Below are 24881 nucleotides of genomic sequence, written 5' to 3' on the forward strand. Positions count from 1 at the left end.
CGCTGTCTTAACTCACCCTGTTCTGAGAAGATATGAGCTGGGTGGTACTGGGGGATGTACTGGGAGCTCATGTCCCCTACACCCCCTGGCATGCCTGTGTACAGATGAGGCGGCGGCGGGCCCATCATGGCGGGGTGTGGCATGAAGGCAGGCAGGTGTGCATGGGGTGGTGGCGGAGGGTGGTGGAGTGGGGAATGACCCCCAGGGTGGAAATCTGGTTGCTGAGGTAAAACCAGAACCCTCCGCACTCCGTTCTCCTCAATGATCTAGAAGAAAACAAAGATGATCCTGGGTCACCAACATCAAAACCTGGGAGAGATCAACTATTAAAAGAGAAGTTTGGAGGGAATACTTGTGAGACGTATCCAGGAGGCACATAGATAGGAGGCACTGAACCGTTTGGAGACATCATGGGAACCTGAGCAGGACCTATGAAAAAGGGAGAAATACGATAACACATTTAATCTGCAACAAAACAGTATTCATACCCCTTCAACTTTTTCTCTTCAATTTTTGCTACAACTTCTAACATCAGTGTATATATTTTTTTAATTTTATGCGACAAATCAACACAAAGTAGTCTATAATTGTGATTTGGAAGAAAAGGGACACAAGGTTTAATCATGATTAATTAGTCACAATTAATCTATTATTGAAATAATCATCAACTAATTTAGTAATCGATTAATCGGTAACTGGGGTATACAGACTCAAACAATGCCATTTGCTGAAACCCTTTTGCAGTCAGAATATGAAAAAAAAAACTTTAAATATGTTATATTTAAAACTCAAATGGCAATTTTAGCTTCACTTGGTTCAAATTCTCCAAAGGAAAATCTCAGGTTAAGCACATTTTGCTATCCAATTATTAATTAGTTAATCCAAAATGTAGTCAACAGATCAGCCCTACAGTGTATTGGTGCTAATTCAAGCAGAAAGGGCTGAGCTTTTCAATTATTACTGAAACCATTATTATTTTAGCTGCAGATGCTTCCTTTCATGCAAATGATCAAGTGTAAACTAAAGGAATACTGTTATTGCATTTTAGGAAAAAAATTATTTTCTTATCCAACAGGACAATTACATTTGTTTATTGGCATATTTTAATGTAGTTCTAATGTTGTATGAAAAAGGTTTAAGTGATTTAATGAAAAATCTGCCAATTTTGTTAACTGATTTATTGACAGAATCATTATTAAAATAATCGTTAGTAGTAGACTGATTACAAATATATGGAGTGAAGACACTTTCCTCATTTCCAGTTGTAAAAACCTTTGAAACACAATGTATCATTTTCCTTCAACTTCACAATAATGCAGTTTCATGTTTTGCATGCATTACCTAAAATCCCTATGAAATATGATCAAATGAGAAAAAACGTTCAAAGGACATGAATACATTTGCCAAGCCCAATCGGGACAGCTACAGACAAGATGTCACTCACAGCCACATCACAGAAAAACAAAAATCACTTCTTTCTGACAAACAGCATGTGACACTTGGCATTCTGACCATGATAAATCCAGTGTTGCTTTTTGTATTTTTGTAACTGTTGCATATTCATTGACTGTATTTAGTTGTTTGATTTTTTTCCAAACCCCACAAGTAACAAAAAAAAAGGAAAAGATTATATTTTAAAAATACTGTCCACTTCTCAAAAGTGCTGAGAAACAACAAAGGTTCCTGCTCCTTTGTGAGGACCGGTTCACCGGCTTAGCTCAGCTCAGAGAAGTGACAGCTCAGCAGAAAGCCTCAGAGAGCAATCACCAAGCCAAGTTTGCACATTAGCACATTTCTCTTTTCTTTCCAGACCTAAGACAGAAACAATGAGATCCCAATGCCAGAAATGGTTGCAGGGGAGCAGAGGGATTCACTGACCTCCCGAACAGAATGCATGACGAAGGATTTTCTTTCATTGAACACAAAATGCTTTAAGATGAAAAAGCAGCTCTAAATGACTCGTGATAATAGACTCACAGCTGCAGAGAATGGGAGGGAGACATAATAACACACCGAAACCTTGTAAACTCACACCGACACTTAGCAATATTCCCCCAGGTGCCAGCATTCAACTTCAAGCTCTCATGGGAGCTTAACAGAAATTTCAAGCAGGTACACAGACAGTAGCCAGTTTGTTGAGAATACACCATAAAACCTCTCCACTTAAAAACTGTTGCAGCTTGAAAATGACAGGGTTCAGGTGCAGCTGACGCCGTTCTAAAGAGATGTCTAATTCTACTTTTTGGAAGAAAAACTGTGTGCATCTCCGCTTTTGAAAAGTTTTACTAGAAAATCTTACATTTTGAGTGAAACGACAAAGAAGTGAAGTTCTGTGAATGTTTCCCAGATGCACTGTGCTTCCTTTATAGCAAACATTTCAATGACTTTAAAGTTAAAAGCATGACTCAGATGCTTTATTTGATTATTATTATTATTTATTTATTTATTTATTTATTTATTTTTTCATTTTGTTCTCTACTGAATGCCCAGGAAGACGGAGCTTGACATGAGCTTCACCTTGTGATAGGTTCGCAAAATGAAGACTGAGCACTTCAGGAACACTGGAAATGAACGGAGCCAGTTCAGCTGAGCCAAGGAATCCTGTACCGTTCACCATGATTGGCCAGAATTTTGTTGCCACGCTTTATGCAGAAATGTGCTCGGACAGCAATGCTGATATTTCACTACAACTAGTCCACTTCCACTATCCGGCTTTGTATCTGCAGGCAACATGAATATGGAATGTGACAGAGTGAGAAAGTATACACATTTTCACTAAATAACTACAAAAGCTGGGATTGCAACGTCTTTGTCCACAGAAAGGTATGGATATCTGAAAAAGACAATTTAGTGTCTACATATTTCATTCTGCCTTACAAAGCTGACTAGAGTAGATCACAAGGATCCTTTGCACACCTATAGATTGAAGCAGAAATCGTTATGAATAATCAATTCCGTCACTATCATGATTCAATTTGTCGACTTTTTAGCAATTTTGAATTAAACCAGGAAAGTGAAAGATTCCTACCCCCAGTTACTAGCAACAAGCAATCCCTTATTCCGGTCTCATCCCTGTGACTCAACGCGCCGTGTCAGTCATTCATGTCAAATGAATCAACAGCAGCATCACAGTGAGACAAGCTCCTGTATGTAAAGCAACGACATCAGGGCGCTTCCAAACTGCTGATAAACTTACTTCAAACAGCTAACAAGTAGGCCTATTAAAATCAAAAAGGCAATTAAACAGTGAGTCATTTCTCTGACTGAAAACACAGCGGGCACAAGAACAAAAATCTCAGTTTGGGGAGAACGTAAGAGCTCAGTCTGAATGAAGGCAGTCGCTCCGACTTGGCCATCATTACTGTCGTATTAGGAAATAATTTGAGAGGGAGTTCAAAGTGTTTACTGTTAACTCCACTCACTTTTAAGGCAAATCAGGTGAAAAATATGCCACACAGTGTTCGGCGATGCACCTGCCTAATGACTGATTAAGGCAATTTTACTTCAGTGCTGCTGATGCTGACTAACAGCAAATCTGATGAATCACATTAGCATCGTGTGCGTTGTCCATTTAGATTGAAAGGCTTTGCGTGTATGCACACCGAGACTAAGGTGAGAAGAACATTGGCAAGGTGAGAGTGAGTTAGAGAGAGTAGGTAGAGAGCAGGATGGGGGGGTATAGAAACCTCATGGTGTCGTAGTTGGAAAGCAACAGAGGTGATGGCGGTGGGGGTAAAGACACCCTCTCTTTTACATCAATCTGACGCACAAGCGCTGACAGATCAGAATAAAAAAAAAAGAAAAAGAGACAGAAAAAAAGAAAAAAGAAGAAAAAAAAGAGACCACTTCCCCCTCCCTCTTGTGTCAACTGGAGCATTGGTGTGCTGACGTGGCCATGGAGAGCCAGCCTTCAAGAGGGAGAAGGCACAGGAAAATAAACATTAATGATGATAAACGGATAACGGCTCCAAAGGTTTGCTTACATATATGCTTTTTTAAATTTCTTTACAAATTTGAGCACCAATCTGTCTCTTCACTACTAGAAATGGGTAGATACAGGATAATAGTATGCAAGTGGTTCTTAGCCCAGGTCCACTGAGGTAGTCTGCATTAGTAAACTTGGCAGAGGTTGTGTCGAAATGGTGGCAATAATCCAAGCAAACTGTCAGGTTTAATCAAATGTATGAGTGAACTCTCAACTAGATTGGGAGAACAAAATGAAGCGGGGAAGATTTGCCACATAAAAGCTGGATAAAAGGAGCTAAGAATCTACAAAAGCACAAAGGAAGAGAGAGATATAAAATGGAGGCAAACATACAAGTGCACCTTAAGTTGTATCATTTAACAGTTTATATCAGTCTTGCTTAAAAGAAACTTTATATTAAATTGATTCATTACAGGGTGATGTTTCAAGAGTTCGTCCGTTGGATGATTATTGATTACAGCTAATTAAGCCCACATTTCATACTCAGAAAATTTGATTAGCTCGAGTAGATTACAAAAAAAAGAAAAAAAAAATACAAATAAGTTGCATTGTGACCATGTTGACCATACATAATTATGAGGAAGGCTACTGACCTGACAGTACACACACAGACCTTCCACACTGAGGGTAAGTGACAAAAAGGCACAACTATAACTGTGACTGTTCAGACTTTTGTATTAATTGAAAATTAAGTGGAAGGAAAAAGACTTGTAGAAAGTAGGCACACCTTCTACCAAGGTAATTGTCAATTGTCAATAGTCTGGACCGCTGGTGTGACTATTGTGAACTATGAAGTGTAGACACGGACTGGTGGGCGGGTCTGTCAGTCGGCTATCTCTCACGGCAGAGTAAAAATGCCCAGTGGCAGATTTTCAGATTTCTGCAGAGTTAGAGAAGACTGGTTTCTCATGCCAGTATGAGTCGAACATAAATCTCCTAAAATGATGAACATTTATTGGTGCACTGTACACTAGATCCAACAATGCAGATGATCTGATGGTTGCTATTAAACCATTGTGTGTTTTCTTAACACCTCAGCAAATCCATAGGTTGATCGTCTTGAAGTCAAATAGTGATACAATGATTCATGCAAAAGAAGCCCTGACAAAGTATTGGGTGCATAGACCATACACTGCATGGCCCTCAATTCTTACAGGCTAAAAATGACTGTCATCAATTAGCATAAGATTCCATTATAACATTACACAGTCGACTCCCCCATTGGCCCGGCTGCTTCTATGAGCATCCAGCAACCACCGACACAGGCAGATGGATCAGGAGGAGAGAGAAAGAGAGGAAGTCGCGGTCTGGGTGGATCTGTGAACTAGAGTATAACAGAGGAAACCACGCAGCAAACAACGGAAGAATTAAAAAAAGAAAAGCTATTTTCTCCCTCAGGGGTTCGTAAACTTTGATTTCCTAATATGTGGAGCCGTCCACACGACTCGCACATTCCCAGCGGTGAGTGTTTTCAGGAAGGAAGGGCATCAGTAACCTTCATGCTTATGCTTATTACAGAACATCACACCCCGCTGCAGCTCTGAGCCAGACTAAACCAGAGCCAGGTAGAGGCCATGGCTGCTGGGGCGCCACCCCTCCCTCTCTCTCTCTCTCTGTCTGTCTCTCTCTCTCTCTCTTTTTTTTATAGAAAATTATTTGACTGTGTTTAGGAAATAAGGATTTCAGCTGGGTTCCATCCAGGAGCAAAATGTTAACCCTCAAAAACTGAACAGAAAACAGTTGGCTTCAGTTATCCTGCTTTGCATATCCCAAAGCTGAAAATTGCAGTTTTATGAAAATGTTTTCTAATCCTGTCCTGTGAAACTCTCTTTGGGCAGCATGAAACATAAACTGAGTCATTATTAAAACTCGTCATTGCAGACGTACTGAATGAACCCGGTGCACGTACATGTTTGTGTTCCTGTCCTTGGAGTTTGGTGGAGGTGGTAAGGAATATGGAAAAAAGTGCAAATGTGTCTGCTGCTTGGTTTGTGACAGCGACACAGGTCAGTAAAGAATAAATAATATAGCCGTGAAAATACATTTTCTTAAATATTATAAAGAAATTAATTTTCAATTAAAATAAAGGGCTATCTATTCTTCTGTTTTGGAGTAGGCTTGTGAAGTCTGTTCAAAGATTTTAAATGTTAAAGAGGTACAAAATGAAGCACAAAATTGTTTAGAGGAGACACTACTGGTGTGGTTCACCACCTTTTGTTTTAATCCAATGTTAGACAGCAAATCGTACAGTCATGGTCGCAATAGTCCAGCAACATTTCTTTTTTTGCAAGGTTCAGAGCCGAGCCACTTCTGAGGTTCTGAATATTATGCAGAGCTTCTGTCACAAACAGGCACAGATGAGAGTGGTCCCAATCAACTCTGGCGACAACATCTAAGCTTGAGTGTGTTGGGATGATATCCAGAGGAAATCAGAAATAAGATGAAGAGCAATGACTCAAAAAATGCTCAAAAAAAAAGAAGATTTTTCCTTTACACTCTGCCAATTTTACTGCCAATGATTTAGAAACAGCATCCAGTCACTTCTTTAAGATCCATTTCTTTGGAATTTAACAGATCCTTAATATGCCCAGGCTTTAAAAAATGTCTGTTTATCTAAAGGTCACTGAGAAAAGTGAGAATTTATTAAATGAGACTGTTTTATTACCAGAAATTGCAAAGCAAGAGCCTATTACATTTAGCCAAAAGGTTTGATGTTACACATGGAAAAATGCTGGAAATATTTTTCAAACTGCCTTACCTCCACAGTCTATGTTTGTAAAGGGTTTTAAACACACTAAAATTGCTTTCTAAATGGTCAAATAACTTTGGAACATACTGGCTCTCATACTGTTCTCATTTCAGACTGGAGAGCCTGGCAGGCGTCCATTCATTTCTTGAAACAGGCATTCACACCTATTTCAGTCAGTAATTGACTAACGTTCAGAGATGAGAACGGCAGATTTATTTGAATTTCTCTTTTTGAATAATTTCTCTCCTGGGATCTTTGTGTCTTTGTTCATTTAAGCACAATTTTGCAGGCGAGAAAAAAAATACATTGTCATTAAAAGAAACAACCAGTGATAAGAGCTTAAGATCTCTAAAGTCTACATCCTGAATGTTCAAAATTTAAACCGGAGAAACATCTCTGTATATTTAAAAAGAGAGACTACAATAACAGCATTATCAGGGCTTAAAATAATGTTGCAAAACATTTTCATATCACTAGATCTTTTTCTTATTTTACACTTATGCACTACTACCTTTGAAATTTGTGGTTGAGAAAAAGGCTCAATGCTTTTGCAAGACACTGTAGCTATAATAAAGGAAATAAACTAGACAGACCTGGCTGTGTAGAAAAAAACCCAAAGCGTCAATATAGTTATGCAATAAGTAAGATCATATTTGTTAAGAGGTTCCTAACCAAACATCTTGCAATCAAGTTGACAGAAATTCTGTAAATCTTTTTGAGCATATTGCGAAAAAAAGAAAAGAAAAAGACTTTAAAATTCCAGTTAAACGAGATGGCGCTTTGTGCCCTCACCCAGAGAATGAATCATCCAAAGTGATGGTGAATCACCAGCTTTAAGCTTATCAGGTGGCAACAGATTCCAGTGATACAGCCTTTGGATCAGAAATCTTGAGGAAGAAAACGCAGAGCAAAAGGGGAGCACTTTGGCTGAAGTTAGAAGGACATGTCCACTCACAGGCAAATCTCCCCTAAAGGTAAGTTTGGGAAAAAAAAAAAAAGACAGAGCAGAAGGAATCTCTTTGGCTGCTCTAATTAGTTTCCTCTCGCTAAAAGGTTCCACCTTGAAGGCAGATAGCAAGAAAAGCAAATGCCCTCTATAAACAGCCTTTATACAAGATTGTTCCGATTAAACAGGCTGTCATGCCCTATCACGTAGCAATTACGCACCTCCAGCTGCTAAAAATATGAGACTGAATACAAAAATTGAGGCTGGGATGGAACAAATCCTAAAAAACACGAGCAGAGGGGATCATTCTAAATTCATACTGATATAATTCAACCCCATCTTTAAACACATTCAGTTAAACACTCCAGTGTTAAAGATAGACACACGTATTCATGCATAACAGATACATGCACAACAGTTACCAAAGTGCAGAGATAAGCCTGTTGTGTTCACACAACAAACCAAACAAACCATAGATGCACATTCATGCTAGCCTGCACTCACACACTCACTCTCTCTCTCTCTCTCTCTCTCTCTCTCTCACACACACACACTCATCTTCCTCCCTCCTTGCACTGCAAGCGGTGAGTCATCCCTCTATTCGCGTCACAGAGAGATGAGTGCACCCTGTGACAGGCCAGTTAGTAGCAGTCACACTGATCTATGTGGCAACTCTTAGTTCCATGTTTCTCCTCTGATGGAAAAACTATGTATTCCAGCTCTCTATTAGGAAGTTTTACTCGGCTGATAATGGAGGGCTGGTGAGAGAGTTGAGTCAGATAAAAACTGGCAAACGGAGTCCCCTGATGTGAAAACGTTATACGACGGCATTCTGGCGCTGTCACATCACCTTCTATCTCTCTTTTTGTAGCTTTGTTGTCCAACCCTGGACACCTGGGGCCTGTTGTTTTATTGCTATTCGTATAAACCAAATGGTACTGTGGAAAAATAACATCTGCAGATTGTAAATCCTACTCTAAAAAAAAAAAACAACTAAATAAAAATACTGCTTCCTTCGGGTATCACTGGGTGTCATATTATTAATATTTATCATCTGCATATCTTATTTAATGTAAACAAAAGTAAATCAAATTTTCAATTTAAAAAACAAAAAAAAAAAAACAGAAAGAAACATTGGACATGAGCATAAGGAAATATCAATAAAGGGCAGTAGATTTTGTGCTTCTAGTAATAAAGTAAAAGGCGTTTTGAGATCAATTCTTCCCCCAGGCAAACAGTGCATTGTACTAATTCACAATTACAGCTCCCCAATGCCACCTCCTACAACTAATCCAGCTGTCCTGCGTTCATGCTGTCAACAGCATGCGAGAGCTCCACTTTATTGTTGCCGTCACAAAGCAAGCTCAATCTCTAACTACTGTGAAAAAGAAAATTACTCCCATCAGTATAAATGTGCAATGCATTTAACTCAAACACTTCTGCTCCAGCTTCCCAATACTATAATTATACCATATGCCTTTTTTTTTATATTATTATTTTACATTATGATAGATTAGAAGCACAATGTAAATTTTATGTGCTGGGAAACTGAACAACTGTTGCAGCACAGAGTGAAGGGAAACTTTTACAGAGAAGTTTCTTTAGAGTTTACGAGACTTCAGAATTAGACTTGTAGGGTTTTACTTCTTAGGGTGTATTCACACCATCCTTGTTTATTTTTGCTTTAACTGAACTCTAGTTTGCTTCCCTAGAGAGTCTAGTTCATTTGGGGAAGTGTGAATGTGTAATCAAGCTCTGATGGAGGTCAAAAAAGTGAAACCTGGTTCTCCGAAAAACCTAGGTCTTGGATTGGTTGAATTGAACTCCAATGCAGTTTGAATGAGTATGTGAATGCAAGTGGACTGGAGACTGTTTCAAAAGCAGGAAGCAGACTATAACAAAGCATTCTGGGTAAATGAAACCAAAGCACACACGTGTGTCTAGTCCTAGCAGGAGAAATGACTTGCGGTCTTTTACCAATGACAAAAGAAAACCTGACAACCGCTAAAAACAGAAGCCATTCCGTTTTCCTTTATTTTGTAAAGAAGGAAGTTGAGCTCAGAGTCTCCTTCCAAGGTTTTCATGCCATTTCTTTCAGTGGTTCTTGGTGCAGCGCCACCACATGCAAGAGTGTAAACAGGTTTCTCAAAAGGCTTGGTTCGTTTTATGTGGTTTGCTTTTTGTGGAAGCAAACCACAATGATTGAAAATGTAACAAACGTTGCAATTTTGGTTCTCAATCGAACAGAGTCTACCAGTGAAAACACCCTTAAGAGCAACCAGATAAGCAATAAACAAGTCTCCCTTCCATTACTAAGTCTCACATTTTTACATCAACAACATTAAATCACATACTAAGGCTTTTTGACCAGAGGCTGCTGGGAAACCCGACAGGCGGTCTTCGTTCTTTCACTTGGTCAATACAACATGCATATCAAGAGTTACTCCTGTTTTTGTTTAAGTACAAGAATCAGACATACATTCAGTGCGTCAAGGATTAAAACATACCATCATATCGAATGCTTAAAATAGTTTCTGACCGTGACCAAATTAAGTCATGTTGACAGAAACCAGCTTCACAAGACAGATTCAAGGTTAACACTCAATGAAGTAAGAAGAAATGTTATTTTCTATTAAACATCAGCAGCATCTGGCCAATAGTGTCTAAACTACTGATAAAACTATCCATAAATGAAGACCAGTAATCAGCTCAGTGGCAGCACCCTTTAGTGTTGAAAGTACCAATTTGGCACACGTTATTTGAGACGGCACACCAGGGCACTCCCAATGGGAGTTCCCATTTAGACAAGAAACATTATAGGGCTTTAATATTGCCAGATATCACAGCACAAGCACTTCTTGATACACGTGTAGACTTGTAAAAAGACTTAAATGTAAATTTTAAAAAGACTTAAACATAATTTGTTAAAAATGCATTCATGTGTCATGCATGATTAACTCAGTATTTAAAAACTTAACATAATTCCATTAAAATGTGTTGCATAATATTTTTTAAAGATGCACCATTTTCTCTAATGGCTCAAATCATAGGATGCAATTATCACAGTGTGCCGGCTCAGGGCTGAGACTTTATTGCTGCTAAGATTTTCATTTCTGTAAAAGAGAAAAAAAACAAAAAACTCGCCTTATTGCATCCTGAGCACAGCTTTTCTAAAAGGCGTACAATAATCCGTACAACAGTGACTTTAGGACACAATGACTTTTGTAAAATAAAGATTGAGTAAAAAAATATTTACCATATCAGATTAGTGTTTGACAATTTACCAAAAGCATATTGTTTTTCCAACACATACAAGTCAGTGTATCAGGATCAGCTGTTAATTGTTGGACTTTTATCCAGTAATACATTTTTGGGCATTATTTGCTTCCTCCAGGGGAGGAAGATTATTCAGATCAATTATCCATGTAATGCAGTCTGCTCTGCACAATCATACAGGCTTTGATGATAAACATAGCAGAATTATCACTTTTCACATAATAACAGAAAATGTAAAAGCTTTTAAAAGCAAATTAAGGAAGAACTGGAGACTCTACAAAATTCCTGCTGAGAAAGAAGCATCAGATTTCAATATTATTGCTGAATCCTGTGTGTTGCAGGTTTTAGATGGAAGCATTTGCATCATATTGTTTTTCTTATGTTCCAATCACTCCATGAACATTAATATCGCTTTGCATCTACCTAAATTAGGCATTAGCATATTGGGGAATAGGAAACCATCCGATTAAGTGTAACCGGTATCAAGGTGTACCAAGATTAAGAAAAAAAAATTATGGTTGTGGGGGCTGGTCTCTCACTTAGAGGCTGTAACTGAGCTTAACATAACATTTCATATAGGTCTGACAAATAAGCAATACTTATTTCCATCTTATTGCCATTTGTTTCTGGAGGGGGAGGAGAGGAAGTTGGTCATGTGGTATTTGTTTGGTCATGTGACACCGAACGTGATGCAGTACAAGATTGTGGGGAGTTTAAAGCAGAGAAGCAGTGGTGAAGTCAGAATATGTAATATAAATAATAAATAGTTATCTGCCATAACAGAAACATTCATATCGGATATCAATATTGGTCCAAATTTTTCATATGTGTGCATCTCTACTGGAAACACTATATTAACAAGTGTGCTTAAGCATGAATCACAACATTAAATGAAAATGTACACATAGCATTAATATCAACATACTATATCTGAAGCACTATGAATAAGTGCTTGTTTTCCGTTTCAGACCTCATTTTCCTTTTTTGTGTAAATAATGAGAAAAGGTGCCTGTTTTACTCAAGGATTTCACTGTTAAAAGTTCTCATACTGGCTTAAATCCACCGGTGAACATGTTTCTCAACAAGATTTATCTGATGCACAGATATTGTTGATTTTCAGTCATTTCCACCGTGGTACAAATGATACAAATTCTTGCAGTCCTGATAAAAGGGTGAAAAATGCGCAGCTCAGTTTATCTGAGAATAGTCCTTCCAGTTTCTTCGATAATTAAGTACAACTGGTTGCTGCTTCATACTTTCTAATTATATATCTTTGGTTTGCCAAGTAACAATGAAAATATAACACTCAGGCATAAAATTATGTATGACCAGGACGGGCACCCTGACTGGTCTGTGGCTATGTTGCACCACAAGAATGATAAAGGTTTATTGTTTTGAAACAAAAGAAAAGAGAAAACATACAATAAGTAATTAACTGCACTCAGCATTAGCTTGATGTCTACAGCGCTACACCACTGTGGTATTTAGCATCTTCTCTCTTGTTACTAGGTGAAGTACATGACTCATCATCGACATTTTGAAATTGCACAGAGGAATTAAGGAATGAAATTCACCCAGACATTCAATTTATGCTGAAGTGAATGTTCACCAAGATTATTGTGAACTAACTATTCAGAAGAACTCTGTTTCTTCTTACATATTTTTATGTTACAGGCATGCAATAAAACGCTCAAATTTACATTATAAATTACCAAAGACAAGTGGTCTCTTACCTGTGATACATTGAAACTGACCATCCTCTCGTCGTATAGTGAAGGCCTCACCTGGGTTTACCTGCACCAGGATTACCTACAAAGAAACAAGACATTTAGTTTACAAATACTGAAAAGTGTGGTTTATTTCCTACATTTATAAAATTAATCAAATCTGAGAATTCCCACCACGTTTGGTCTACAACTGAATCAATGGATAGCATGTACTTTCTTGAGATTAGTAAAAATGTTATAATGCAGTCAGTGCGTCAGACCAATAAGAATAATGTAATTCCTTAATTTTCTGTTGGACTCAGAGGTATTACCTCTGTCAAAGAACCTTCATCATATTTCCATCTTTTACAGAGTAAAGAAGAGTAAATGAATGGAAAGAACATCTTCAATAATTATTAATGATTGGACAACTAATAAATCCCATACAGAAGAATTTGTGCCTTATTGGTCTTAACTTCATCTCTCTTAAACGGGTGTTGAAGGTATATTCTGGCATATATTGCCATTTATAGCGCAATCAAGTAACTGTTACCTTCAGTTGTTATAAAATGTATCCAATGCCTTGAAATTGGCCTGTCCCTTTAAGAACTTCCATACCGCCATCATTCATTAAAGTGTTAAAAGCTAGATGATGATCGTCATATTTTCTTCTGCTTTATTATCAAAATTACTATCCCTGAAAAATGTTATATTTGAATATAAATAATGTATATTTATCTGGTTGTTAAATGTAAAAAAAAAAATAAAAAAAAAAAAAAGCCCTTTATAATGTATGCTGTTGGTTGTTTGCAGACTGAAAATGTTGGGAGTTCATAGATTTAAGGCCTTAGTAGGGGTGGAAGAAATATGACGATCCCCAATAAAAGACAAATTCTCCAAGTGAAACACAAACTGCTTGCCAAGACAGTAATGCACTGATTTTTTTTTTTTTAAATACGAGTAAATAAGTTGTACTTAAAATAAGGTCTGAAGACATTATTTAAGTATTTGAATGGATATCAGGTAAAAGTTCAAAACATGCTTTGAAATGAAATCCTAAATATTCAGTTTGATTCACTGCTATCTCCTCCATTAGGCACTACAAAACTGCATTTTCCTTTGTTTTGTTATTCCTTTTAAAAAGAACAAATATAACAATCTTAATTAGTCAAATTGGAAATGAAAGATTTGACTTCAGATAAAACCAGAAATCAGCATTGTAAAGCTTAATTCATACACAAAGTCACAAAAAGCAAAGAAGCTGAACAAGGAAAATCAATCAAAATATCTCAGCTCCACGCAGCTATAAATGTCATATCACTCTTCAGTCAAAGCTCCACCACATCCACTGTGAGAAACGAAACCATGCAGTTCGACTCAGCATTTTATGGAAATATAGCATTTCTGAAAATGGAAAAAAAAAAAAAAAAACATATATAGGCAGATACAATTTTATTAGACATAACCCTTTTGATTAAACATAAAAAATACATCCACAAAAGATATCCTTCAATTAGCTTTTCTTTGTAAAGTCATGTATACGCATAACAAGGTCTTTGTTGCCTGGCGCTGTGTGTGGGCGCTCGTTGGTACCTCACTCTTGTGGAAGTCGCGGTCATAGAATCTACACTCCTCTGGCAAAGGGCTTTGTCTGTGGTTGTCTTCAAACACTGAAATCATCAGCACCTCCATCTCTGACACTGCTCCCATTCATGTGTTCAGGGACGATAGGAAGGAGCCTTTTGACTGCCACACACCGAGTCTCAAACGGTCATACAAACCCACACAAAGCAGCGTCAGCAGTGTGTGTAGTGCGATGGTGGGGATGGTGGGAGGGGCGAGGAAGTCTAATTCAATCAGAGTCTGAGCGCTTCATTCAGGAACATGTGTGTGATTCTTCTTTGCTTTAATTATTTAGATGTAAATGCAACAAAAAATTAAAACTGACCTCTTTTTCAAGTTACAGTTAAAATCAATTTTAAAAAAAGGAGAAAGATTTTGTTTCTATAAAAAAATTAAAATAAAAAAAAAATATATTACAGCTACTTACTGTTCCCCGCATTGCTTTCCCTCATTCAAGCGTCACTATTCACGCCGTCAAAGACAGGAAAATATGCTTCAGGGTCTACCAGACCCTCCAGAACTTCACCCGGGGATCACATGACCTGCGACGCTAACGCATCTGGCCAAGCTCATCTTTTGCGATCTTCACTTTCATCCACACCTGGTATTCAGTCCAGGAAGAGACCGAAAAAAAACACCCTGGAGGCTCGGTTTCCTGCGCTGGATGAAGCCCTTTATGTAAAGCGTAGCGTGAAACTCATGGTTGCTCAGCTTGGCTCAGCTGCGTCTGCTCCAACCGCGGCACACACCGCAGCAGCCTCCCTGCTGCAAGTATCCACAGCAACCCTTTCAACAATCCACAGCGACGTCTTTACCAGAACGGATTGAGGAACCTTATCAGTGCTGGACACTCTTCGGAAGAGGAAGAGACGGCAAGATGAGCCCAAGAGGAGAGGATGAAGAAGGAGAAAGACTTTTCACTTTGCTATTCTGTTTCCTTCTTTACCTCTTTCACAGACTACGCGCCAGCTCAGCTAATGCCTGCTGTGCTCCTTAACGTGCCTCATTTCAATAGCATTCCATCAGGGTGTGATCACAGCACTGCTGAGCCGGTAAAGGTATAAGGGGTCCATGGCGTAGGGAGTCCTTTGTTCTGTCTTTTTTCACAACAACAACAACAGTTGCGCGAGAGAGCTGAGCAACCCACGCAGCTTCTGAGGCTGAAATATATGACTACGCTATAGTCCCTCTGCCTCGCTCTCTCCTGACTCTCCCTCCCCCTCACACTTCCCCCTGGCTTGTGCTCTCTCTCTCACTCTCTCTCTCTCTCTCTCATTCACAGAGCGGCATGCTTACATCCTCCTAACGCTCCTGATCGATACAGAGTCGAGGTGGAGTTGCAGAACTCCACTGCTTGTGACAGCTGCAGCCTTGAGTTTCTCCAACGTCTTCAAAGATCGTAAAGCAGTACGCTCTCCGTCAAAACAAAAGAGTTATTTGGATAGTTACGACGCATGCAGCTTGAAAGTGCTTAGTTCCTCAACATCTGCCCTCATTTACTGTGAATGGACGGGATCTTAAAGCGACAGTGTTGATCACCTCTGATCAGTGTTTGTCAAGTTGGCATGTACCCTGCGTCAATGACACTGCTGACTGAAAGATGCACGAAAATGTTCATCAAAATGACATCAGTTTGTTTTACTGCTGAGACAACAAATAATATTGATTGATGCAATTACAGAAAAGAAAAGCGAGAAATAGAAACCCGTAAACAGTAGCACTTGGAAGGTAAAAGGACCTCGGGGAAATATAGTCGGATTAATTATGGAAGAGGAATGTTAACAGTTTACACAGCAGACCCATTCATAAGACTTTAAACAGTGTTCAATAAATTTACAATCTAATTTGGTAAATAATCACAGAATTTACTTAATACATTGCCATGTACTAATACCCTTGAACACACTGCTAAATTACCTCGTATCTTAGGTGATAAGCTAAAACAAAGTGGTGGATCATTTTGGGGAAGTGAAATGACTTTATATAAATATGAAATGTGAGGTTTTTATTAGCTACCACAGGCAATTTCTCTCATTGCTCTTCTTCTTTTCCAACCATTGAACAGGTTGGCAAAGGAGTTCATATTCCCAAAGGGCCACAAAAAAATGATAACTATCATGGATTAAAAACATTGGTGGAATTTTTTCTTTTCAAGTTTACTTGAAATTTGCATATATTTGCATTGCAGCTGCACAATAAAATCTGACCCAGTATAACTTTAGCTGTCACTTTATATTTACTTAACATGAATCATTTAAGAAAACATTTAAAAAGTGAGCAAGATTTTACTTATAGATTAATTTGATAATTTAAATTCAAGTTGCAATTCCTCAAAACAAGTCTGAATAAACCTTTAACTTTTGCACACAAAAAAAAAAACCTAAAGTCTCCATTCCCCTTTTGCCCCCTTCTTTTATTGGCCTGAGCCAAAAAAATTTAGGGTAACTTGCACTGCTGGAAGATTGTATTGGACTGCTTGTGCAGCAAAAATGGTATAAATATGTCCTCAAAATAAATAAATAAAACATTTAAAATAAGGATATGCACAATCACAAGCAGAATTAACATTTCATGCCTACGCCGACTTATACCTTTGTCACAATTTTACCCCTGACAGATGTGTTCCTTCACCTTCTAATGTGTTCTGTGACAAACCACCAGCACTTTCAGAACAGCTGCATGGAGCTGAGCGTTAATTACACACAGGTGGACTAAATCCTAAAATAGTTTGGATGACAAATCCCTGACAAAACAAATACAGTACACACTTTTCAGATTTTTACTTGTAAACAATTTATTTCTTTTCCACTGCACAATTATTCAATGCTTTTGTTTTGCTCTAGCTCGTAAAATCCCAATAAAACACATATGACAACCACAAACTTGAATAGGAAAATAGAAAACACCCATTTCAAAGCATAAATATGGAGGCTGTGAGCGGTTGTTATTTTAGACTACTCATTTGTACAGGTTTTTTTTTTTTCTTTCTTTTTTTTTAAGTCAAGCAAGATCAAAAGTGGAACTTTAGGGATCCATCAGGTTACATATGTTATATCTAAAATATAGTGATGCTATATTGAATAACTACGTGTTTTCCTCTGTTTCTACAAGTAACCCCAAGAGGGTGAAGTTCTGTTTACTTAGTGTTGCAACATTTCAAGACAAATCCACCAACATTTTATTCTCCATCTTATGCACCAGCAAATCAAAAAGTATATGCAAGAAAAAGAGCATACAATATATGCTTTTGTTATTTTATTTTCTTACTTATTTTGGATTAGATCAGACAGACATGCTACAATGACTGTGGATTTTTAATCACGAGTCTCACGAGAGAACCTGTTGGTATTCATAAACAAGAAGTTCATTGCTCTGGACCACCAAAGAGAGAAAGTTAAAAAAAATAAATAAAATAAAATAAAAAGAAGAAGAAGAAAAAGTGTTCCGACTGTTAAATACCAAGCCTGGTTAATGCCAAAGACCACAACGAAATCAGCACTTGAATTACATCTCTGGAATTGACCCTTGTCTAATTTGTTCCCTTAGTTTTTGAATGTGTGTGTTTGCCTTTAACCATTTTTACCCAAGTCAAACCCCCACCAACACTCGCATACCACTTTACCTCTCACTGTAATTATAAAATCTTCAATGAGCACTTAGTAGCGCTTGAAATAAATTCTGCAGTTTTTATGGAAATTTATTAGCTGCTGTTTACACTGGAAGGTGGCATTTCAAAAAACACACAGGAAGAACAATATTAAAACACACTACCTTTGAAAGGAAAAACTGTATTGGCTACACCAGGTTTAGATTTCCCCTAAGAGGCGAGTTACAGGAGTTGCCAGGGTATGTCCAGCATACCTTCCAGAAGATGAATCTGAAAGGTGCAGCAACACCACTGCTAGTTGCTTTATGATTGGCATAAATGTAAATGCATAAACCAACATTTGAACAACTGGACTGGAAAACTGGAAAGTATGACTTTCTATGCAAAAAGAAGAAAAAAACAGAGCTCAAGAAAACTACTGCTAAATTAAGAAAGCACCATTTCTACATTTTGCAATTATCAAGATAATGAATGAAAAAGGCAAATAGTGAATAAACTTTAACAACAACTGTTTTGGAGCGGTACAAATAACCACAACTTTCCTGTTTTAGTTATGAATTACATCATCTCATACATGACAACATTTGGTATTACCATGTATGTTATTAGGCCATGGCTGTTCGCTAGTCTTGGACATGTGCTTTGGAAGATTATTAAGTAGCTAAAGAGAATTATTGTCCTTATTAAAATTGAAGGCAATCTAACAAAAAAGTGTCACCTGTGGGTGTATTTTTAGACAAAATATATGCATCTCTCTACAATTTTCTTGAAATCTAAGTCAATATCAGCCTACTCTTATCAGGACCAAAACAACTACCTGATTTATTAAAGTATTGCTTATCTGTCTGGCAAGTCATTTTAAAATAAATTAAAATGCCCCATTCAATTGGCCAAAGGTCAGATTTGGTTAATTCTCTGCTAATGGTCTGTGACTGGTCAAATACTGAAAAATGTGATCCCCCAAATTATTTTTTTCTTTAACATCAAAAAGAAAGGAACACATATTATCCATCCCTATGATTTCATCCGAGTCTTCAGGACAAACCTGCTCAATTAAAATTTTAAAGATCTCATACAGAAGAAATGTCCCTTCAGCAGTTTAAGAGGTGTTCAGAAGACAAAAAGGTAGAAAAACAGAACAAGAAGAAAAGAAAAAAACAATAGCAAATCATTTATATCTTTGCAAATAGCAAATCATTTATATCTTTGCAGATAGGGGAAGTTCCTCTTCAGATAACTGCAGTTGGCAAACACAAACTAACGGTTTACAGCCCCTTTCAATCTGAGACAAAATTACTAAGGACTGCTTCTACTTGAACTTTATTAGTATTTTCCCAAATGATGACTTAACGTGTACAGAAAATAGGCTAAGATACTGCAAAGCTAATTTCACAAGATTTACACAGACAACAAAGCGCTGAGATTCAGACTCATGAACACATTCAAAGAAAGATTATTTTTTTTAGCTTAGAATGGAAAAAGTCTAGCCAAATACGTCTAGATTGCATTGTCCAAAGGCTAATTCTTATTCTCCACACTGCAGAGATTTGCATCCAAGTATAACTTTTATGCAAAGAGTGCAAGGATCAGTTAACACACAGTGTCATCCAGGTGGCCACTGCTGTGTTTTAATACCCCTGAGGATGGGCCTGCTCTCTGCTCATGACAGTTAGCTCTGACGTTTCTCAGCCACCGGTGACTCAGAGTTCGGGTTTCTCACTATTTGTTCCTCCTAATTGTTTACTGTGCGTTGATGCAGCATAGCAGCTGGGTGGACAGGAAACGAGAGCCAAATGACACAGGGAAAATCCTGCCAGGGTCGGAACTAGCCAGGAACCGACGCAATCTCCCTGCAGCTGATGGCGTATACTTACGTGTGCAGGGATGATTCAAAGCAATTTGATAATCCTTAACCCTGCAGGATCCCCTGGAAGTGTTACACATGGGAACAGGTAGAAAATTTAGGGCAAAAATCTCTAGTAGTTGGTCCAACCATTTGATTTTTTTTTTTAAAATTAATACAAAGTATTAATTTGACACAGAATTATGTAATTGTTTTAGCAGGAAGATATAAAAAATAGTCAATAAGCAGCATCTCATGGTAACTTTATTCACATATTTAGTCAAAGCTAAAGTAAAGATGTAGTAAAATAAAGTGAAGCTGATAAGAAATTAAACATTTTATAGCAATCTTGTGGTACATTGTGATAACAATAAAAGTGGCAATAAGAGCAATTTATTACTTCTTCTTTAGGTAGCTGTATGGGTGTAACTCCAACTCCAGCAATTATAGCCCCACAAACACAAGTACTGCTCTGGAAAAACATTCCCAATTGCAACATGTTTCTTTAGCATACCAGTCACATAATGAAGTGTGATTTACATAGTGAAAGTGCAAACAGTTCCTGCATTTAATCATATTTTTAAACTTATTTTATATTGATCCTTTTACAGAAAATAGATGGAGCTAATGGTAAAAACAATCCTGACAATACAGATAGTTTTAGGTGGTTTTTAATTATTAATTGGAATTTATCCTTATAACAATAAATCCAAATTATCATGATAAGTAACTTATGATATATAATAATTGATAATATAAATTCCCACCCTTGAGTGCAATAAGCAAATACTTTGGTGTTTTCTGAAGAAAGAAGATGCTGTTAGTTGTTATCAGCATCAGTGAGCTGTTGGAAGTGATGCCAAAGGAACCACAAAAGCTTCTGTTAATATTTTCAATGGAGGCACTTCGACTGTTCATTCAGGTTGCTTCTATTAAACAGGGACAAAGACATCAATAAATATGTAGAAGGTGGATTGTTTTACCACAAAGATGCTCAGTTTTATGCTTCTGAGCTTTTAACCTCTGTGACCAGGGCATGCAAGATTTAAAAAAAAGCTGGCAGCCTTTTGGAAATCTGAGTCAAGGTAAGTCAATCTAATAACTTAAGAGAATCTGAGCTTTGCCTCTGATTCAGCAGTGTGTTAAAGGGATATCTTGCAGGGCTTTTTGACATCTAGACAAGCACAGATCAGCTCTGTTTCCAGATCCATAAAACTTGGACCTCTAAGCACTATAGGAAAAGCTGGACTAGATTATTTCACAATCAATAGAGACTGTTTGAATCATCTTTATTTCCTAATAAAATGCAATAATAATAAAAAAGTAGGAGTTTGGCATTTGAATAGGAAACAGTTAAGAAATATGGAACTACTTTAAAACTCTATTCTAATAAAGAAATAAAACTTGGGAAATTGTTCTTTATTTTTTAATATGAAAATGTTTTGTTTTTATTCCAATGTTCTCTGTAATCAACTCAAATACCAAAATGATCAAACCTGGCGTACAAAATGTAAATTGTTAACGTGAATATGCATCGACAAGTGTGCTCATCTACGTGTCCTTGAGCCCTATACATTACAGTTTGTAAGGTGCATACTCATTTTAAGTGCACCTTAAATGAGTACTACCAACCAACTACTAAAGAAGTTGTAATATTTTGACACCGATTGAGTTTGTGCATACCACCTACAACATGCTAGTGAGGATAGCAGTGAAAGATACTTGAAAACCTGTTCACTTTGATTCACCATGTCTGGTATCTCGTTTCTTGGCAACGAGAAAATCTGACGTGGTTGTACATTTGTGAATTTTTGACACAAACAAGCTGCAGTAAGCACTTCACCACCATTACAGAGCTTGGATGGAGTGTCTGAAACATTCCTTTTTCACAGCAGCTAAACTGATATGGTTTGCTTTACTGACTTAAACAAGGTGCCCTAAACCCTGCTGAGTCACAAATTATCCTCCTCCTTGCAACAGTTGACAAACAGTGGGCTCACCCCCACCATTGCAGATGATTCAGAGGCCTACCAGGAGACAAGAAGAGTGGGTTGCATATTTGTCACAACATCTCTGGCCCTCTGGTCACTTGTAAAGGGAACGCGTCCAGGGTTCTGTCTCGTCTGTCTGGTTACCACGTACAAGGCCGGTGCTAAATACAGCTAAATTAAGAGTCAGGTCTCACTATCCCACTGTAACATTAGCCCACACATAATGCGTAGCCACAAGCAGAGTAAACATTTATGACTGTGTTCTTTGCCTAGCTCAAGTCACGATATGTTGCGTTTACTCACAACTGAGCAAAAAAACATATGTCTATATATATTTGGTCGTAAATGTCACCTCACTTTGTGCAGATTTTGTTTAAACTAAGAAGGTGTTAAAGTTAATTAATATCCCATCCGAGTATTCACTGTTCTTTGTAATCCATCAATCAGAGTTTATTTGAAAGGACTTTTAAACAGATTCTGTTTGATAAGAAGCCAACAACATGAGGTAATACAAATGTGTTTTCAGGCAGTAAGCAAAGTCCTAAAATACATCAAAAGAGGAGAACAAAAAAAACAAGCATAAAAGTTTTAAAACATTAAATCTAGGCACTAACAAATTAGAGTAATGAACAAAATGGGAGAAAATATACATATCCATCAGCACAGCCAACCGCTAAGTGCTAAAGCCATTAGTGAGGCTTAAACATTGACAGAAGCAGACCGATTCATCTGTTACCTATTTAGCTCCAAACCAAAACGGCAAGCGCAGGAAAAACCAAAGGGTAGGGGTGGGTGGTGGGGTGGAAGGAAGCAGTGATTCATCCTGTAGCCAAAGTCATCTCTTAAAAGGAATCATCTCAGGTAATGACCCCAAGACAAGAGCTTCCTTTCTGACTCAGAATAATTGGTCCAATGGAGCATTAATATCAAAGCCAAAGACTTGGATTTAAAAAAAATAAAAAAATAAAAAACAAGTACAAAGAATATTCTGTCCTTCCTGCTTCTCCAACTAAAAGGTCAGAAACCAAGGGGGTCAGCTATCGCAGTGAATTCACTTCACTGTCACCACCGTCTTGCCTCATTCCATCAGGGCCCAGACCCCTCCTGTAATCCCTGCTCCTCACTCTCCAGCCGTCATGATATTTACGCACCTTATCAGACAAACAGCACGCCTACGTTACATTTAATTCCCAGAAAGAAAATGGCTGAAAGGTTAAACATAAACATTACAAATGTGTTTTTTTATTATCCTCTTGCATAGTAAAATATTAAGATTTAGCAGTACTGACAAAATTTTACATATTCTGTTCATGTGAACAATTAATTCAAAATTACTGATTATTATGTCTATAACGGTGTTAACATAGCTTCTTAGTGTTGAAAACGGTCTAATTGCCACACAAGTAATTTTTTCAACAAAATCTTTATTGTTGATGTAAAAAATGGATTATTTGTTTTCAGTAGCTAAACTGACTTAGTTTTAGGGTCTTTATTTGTTATGACATCAAAGCAGAAAAACTAAATTTTTTTGTCCTTAGAGAACAATTCACAAATCTTATGTTTTCCTAATACCAGGAAAAGATTAAACTTCAGTATGATTGCTAAATATTGTGATGGATATACTGATTATAATTAATAAATGTTAGTAGGGGTGATTGTAGATTTCTGGTCGATCACCAATCTTTAAATCGGTGGTGCCCAAAGTTGGTCCTCGAGGGCCGGCATCCTACATGTTTTAGGTCTTTCCCTAGTTTAACACACCTGGATCCAATGGTGGCTCATTAGAAGGCCTAAGAAGAACAATGACATGCTGAGAAGGTTGTTATACCACCAGGGAGAGAACTAAAACATGCAGGATACCGGCCCTCCAGGACCAACTTTGGGTACCACTGCTTTAAATGCTTGACCTGCCGATTATGTTTTTGACCAATACTGATGTTTTTGTCAGGAAAGTCGTTAAACATGGCAATGCAGTTGCTAAGTTGGCAACAGTAGGGTGAATACTGTTGACTGCACCATGCAGTTAATGTGCGGCATCTGGTGGGCAGCTCTGTCAGGCAACCCTCTCTCACAGCAGAGCAAAAGGAGACCGTGGCTGATTTTCAAACCTTTCCGGAGGTATATAAAAATCAGTGAATAACATTGGTTTTGTCATGCCAGTACCAGCCAATCGTAGATCTCCCAAGATTAAGAACATTGGGTCTCATTTATCAGTGTACTCATATTTTACTCGACCCTCTCTCTGATCATCACAAACACCCTATAACTCACAATGAATTTTAGCATCCCATTCTCTATAATCTACAGTATCTAAACAGACCTAAGCAACTAGAAAAACACATTTTGACATTTTCTCCTGCTCCACTTTAAAATCGTATGAAGTCCAGAGTCTATTCTCTTTTAGTCCAGTTTTAGACAATGCAACAACATCAATAGTGAACAAAGGCTTGGAATATTAAAAGTCACAATAAGAAAGTGAAGTTTACGAGATACTTTATTCAAGAGTACAAAATATAGATGTGTCAAGTGAAAACCAAAGAGCAACCAATACAGAGCTCAAAACCTAGATGTGTGACTCACATGGTGCCCTTAAAGCAGGACACCGTAAAACAGGATGTTGTATACTTTATTAGGCTGTCTTAAGTATTGATTTCAACATCACCAGTGGGATAAGCAAACCCTGCCTGCAAACCTGTTGCAACCATGAGCAAACTGAACATGCAACTGTTGGTTAAAAGAAAAAGAAAAAAAACGTTGGTATGGCAATATAGGAAATGGTCTAAACTATTCCTTTTTCTTTTTTCATATGTCGCTACACGGGAAGGATTTAAGTGGAGGTATTAGGAAAAACAAAAATAATCCCCTTAAAAAGCCTTTCAAAAGGAACTTCAATGCAGACCAACAGCATGTTGGTCTGCATTATATAGATTGCATTATATAGATTCACTGCACACAGTAAATCATCCAGTATTTAGACTTGTCCATTCTGGTGTTTATTGCTTACAGCTAATAAAAACTCAAATTCAAATTCTCATAAAACAGATCACATATAACCAATAAAAAAATTATTTTAATGCAGAAAAGCTGTGACAATATTATGACCATCACAACCATGAGAAAGACTGCAGACTTGACAGATGCTCAGCTGACTGCCA

At 37.6% G+C, this 24881-nt stretch overlaps 1 protein-coding gene across 4 annotated transcripts in view; it reads right to left on the bottom strand.

The window, feature by feature from the left end:
• fndc3a (fibronectin type III domain containing 3A) overlaps nucleotides 1-24881 on the bottom strand; it is a 57849-nt gene that overhangs the window by 21774 nt on the left and 11194 nt on the right. For 2 of the 4 annotated variants that reach the window (XM_007572387.2, XM_007572386.2), the window contains exons 3-5: nucleotides 12690-12765; nucleotides 353-429; nucleotides 17-266 (exon numbers count right to left, since the gene is read on the bottom strand). In XM_007572387.2, the coding sequence (XP_007572449.1) occupies nucleotides 17-266; nucleotides 353-429; nucleotides 12690-12765 (403 nt within the window). Of the gene's footprint in view, nucleotides 1-16; nucleotides 267-352; nucleotides 430-12689; nucleotides 12766-14255; nucleotides 14403-14712; nucleotides 15457-24881 lie in introns of those variants that run through there. The other 2 variants (XM_016660832.1, XM_016660831.1) reach the window with 2 other exon arrangements.

This window comes from Poecilia formosa, unplaced genomic scaffold (genome assembly GCF_000485575.1).
Source record: "Poecilia formosa unplaced genomic scaffold, Poecilia_formosa-5.1.2 Scaffold299, whole genome shotgun sequence".
NCBI classification, from domain to species: Eukaryota; Metazoa; Chordata; class Actinopteri; order Cyprinodontiformes; family Poeciliidae; genus Poecilia; species Poecilia formosa.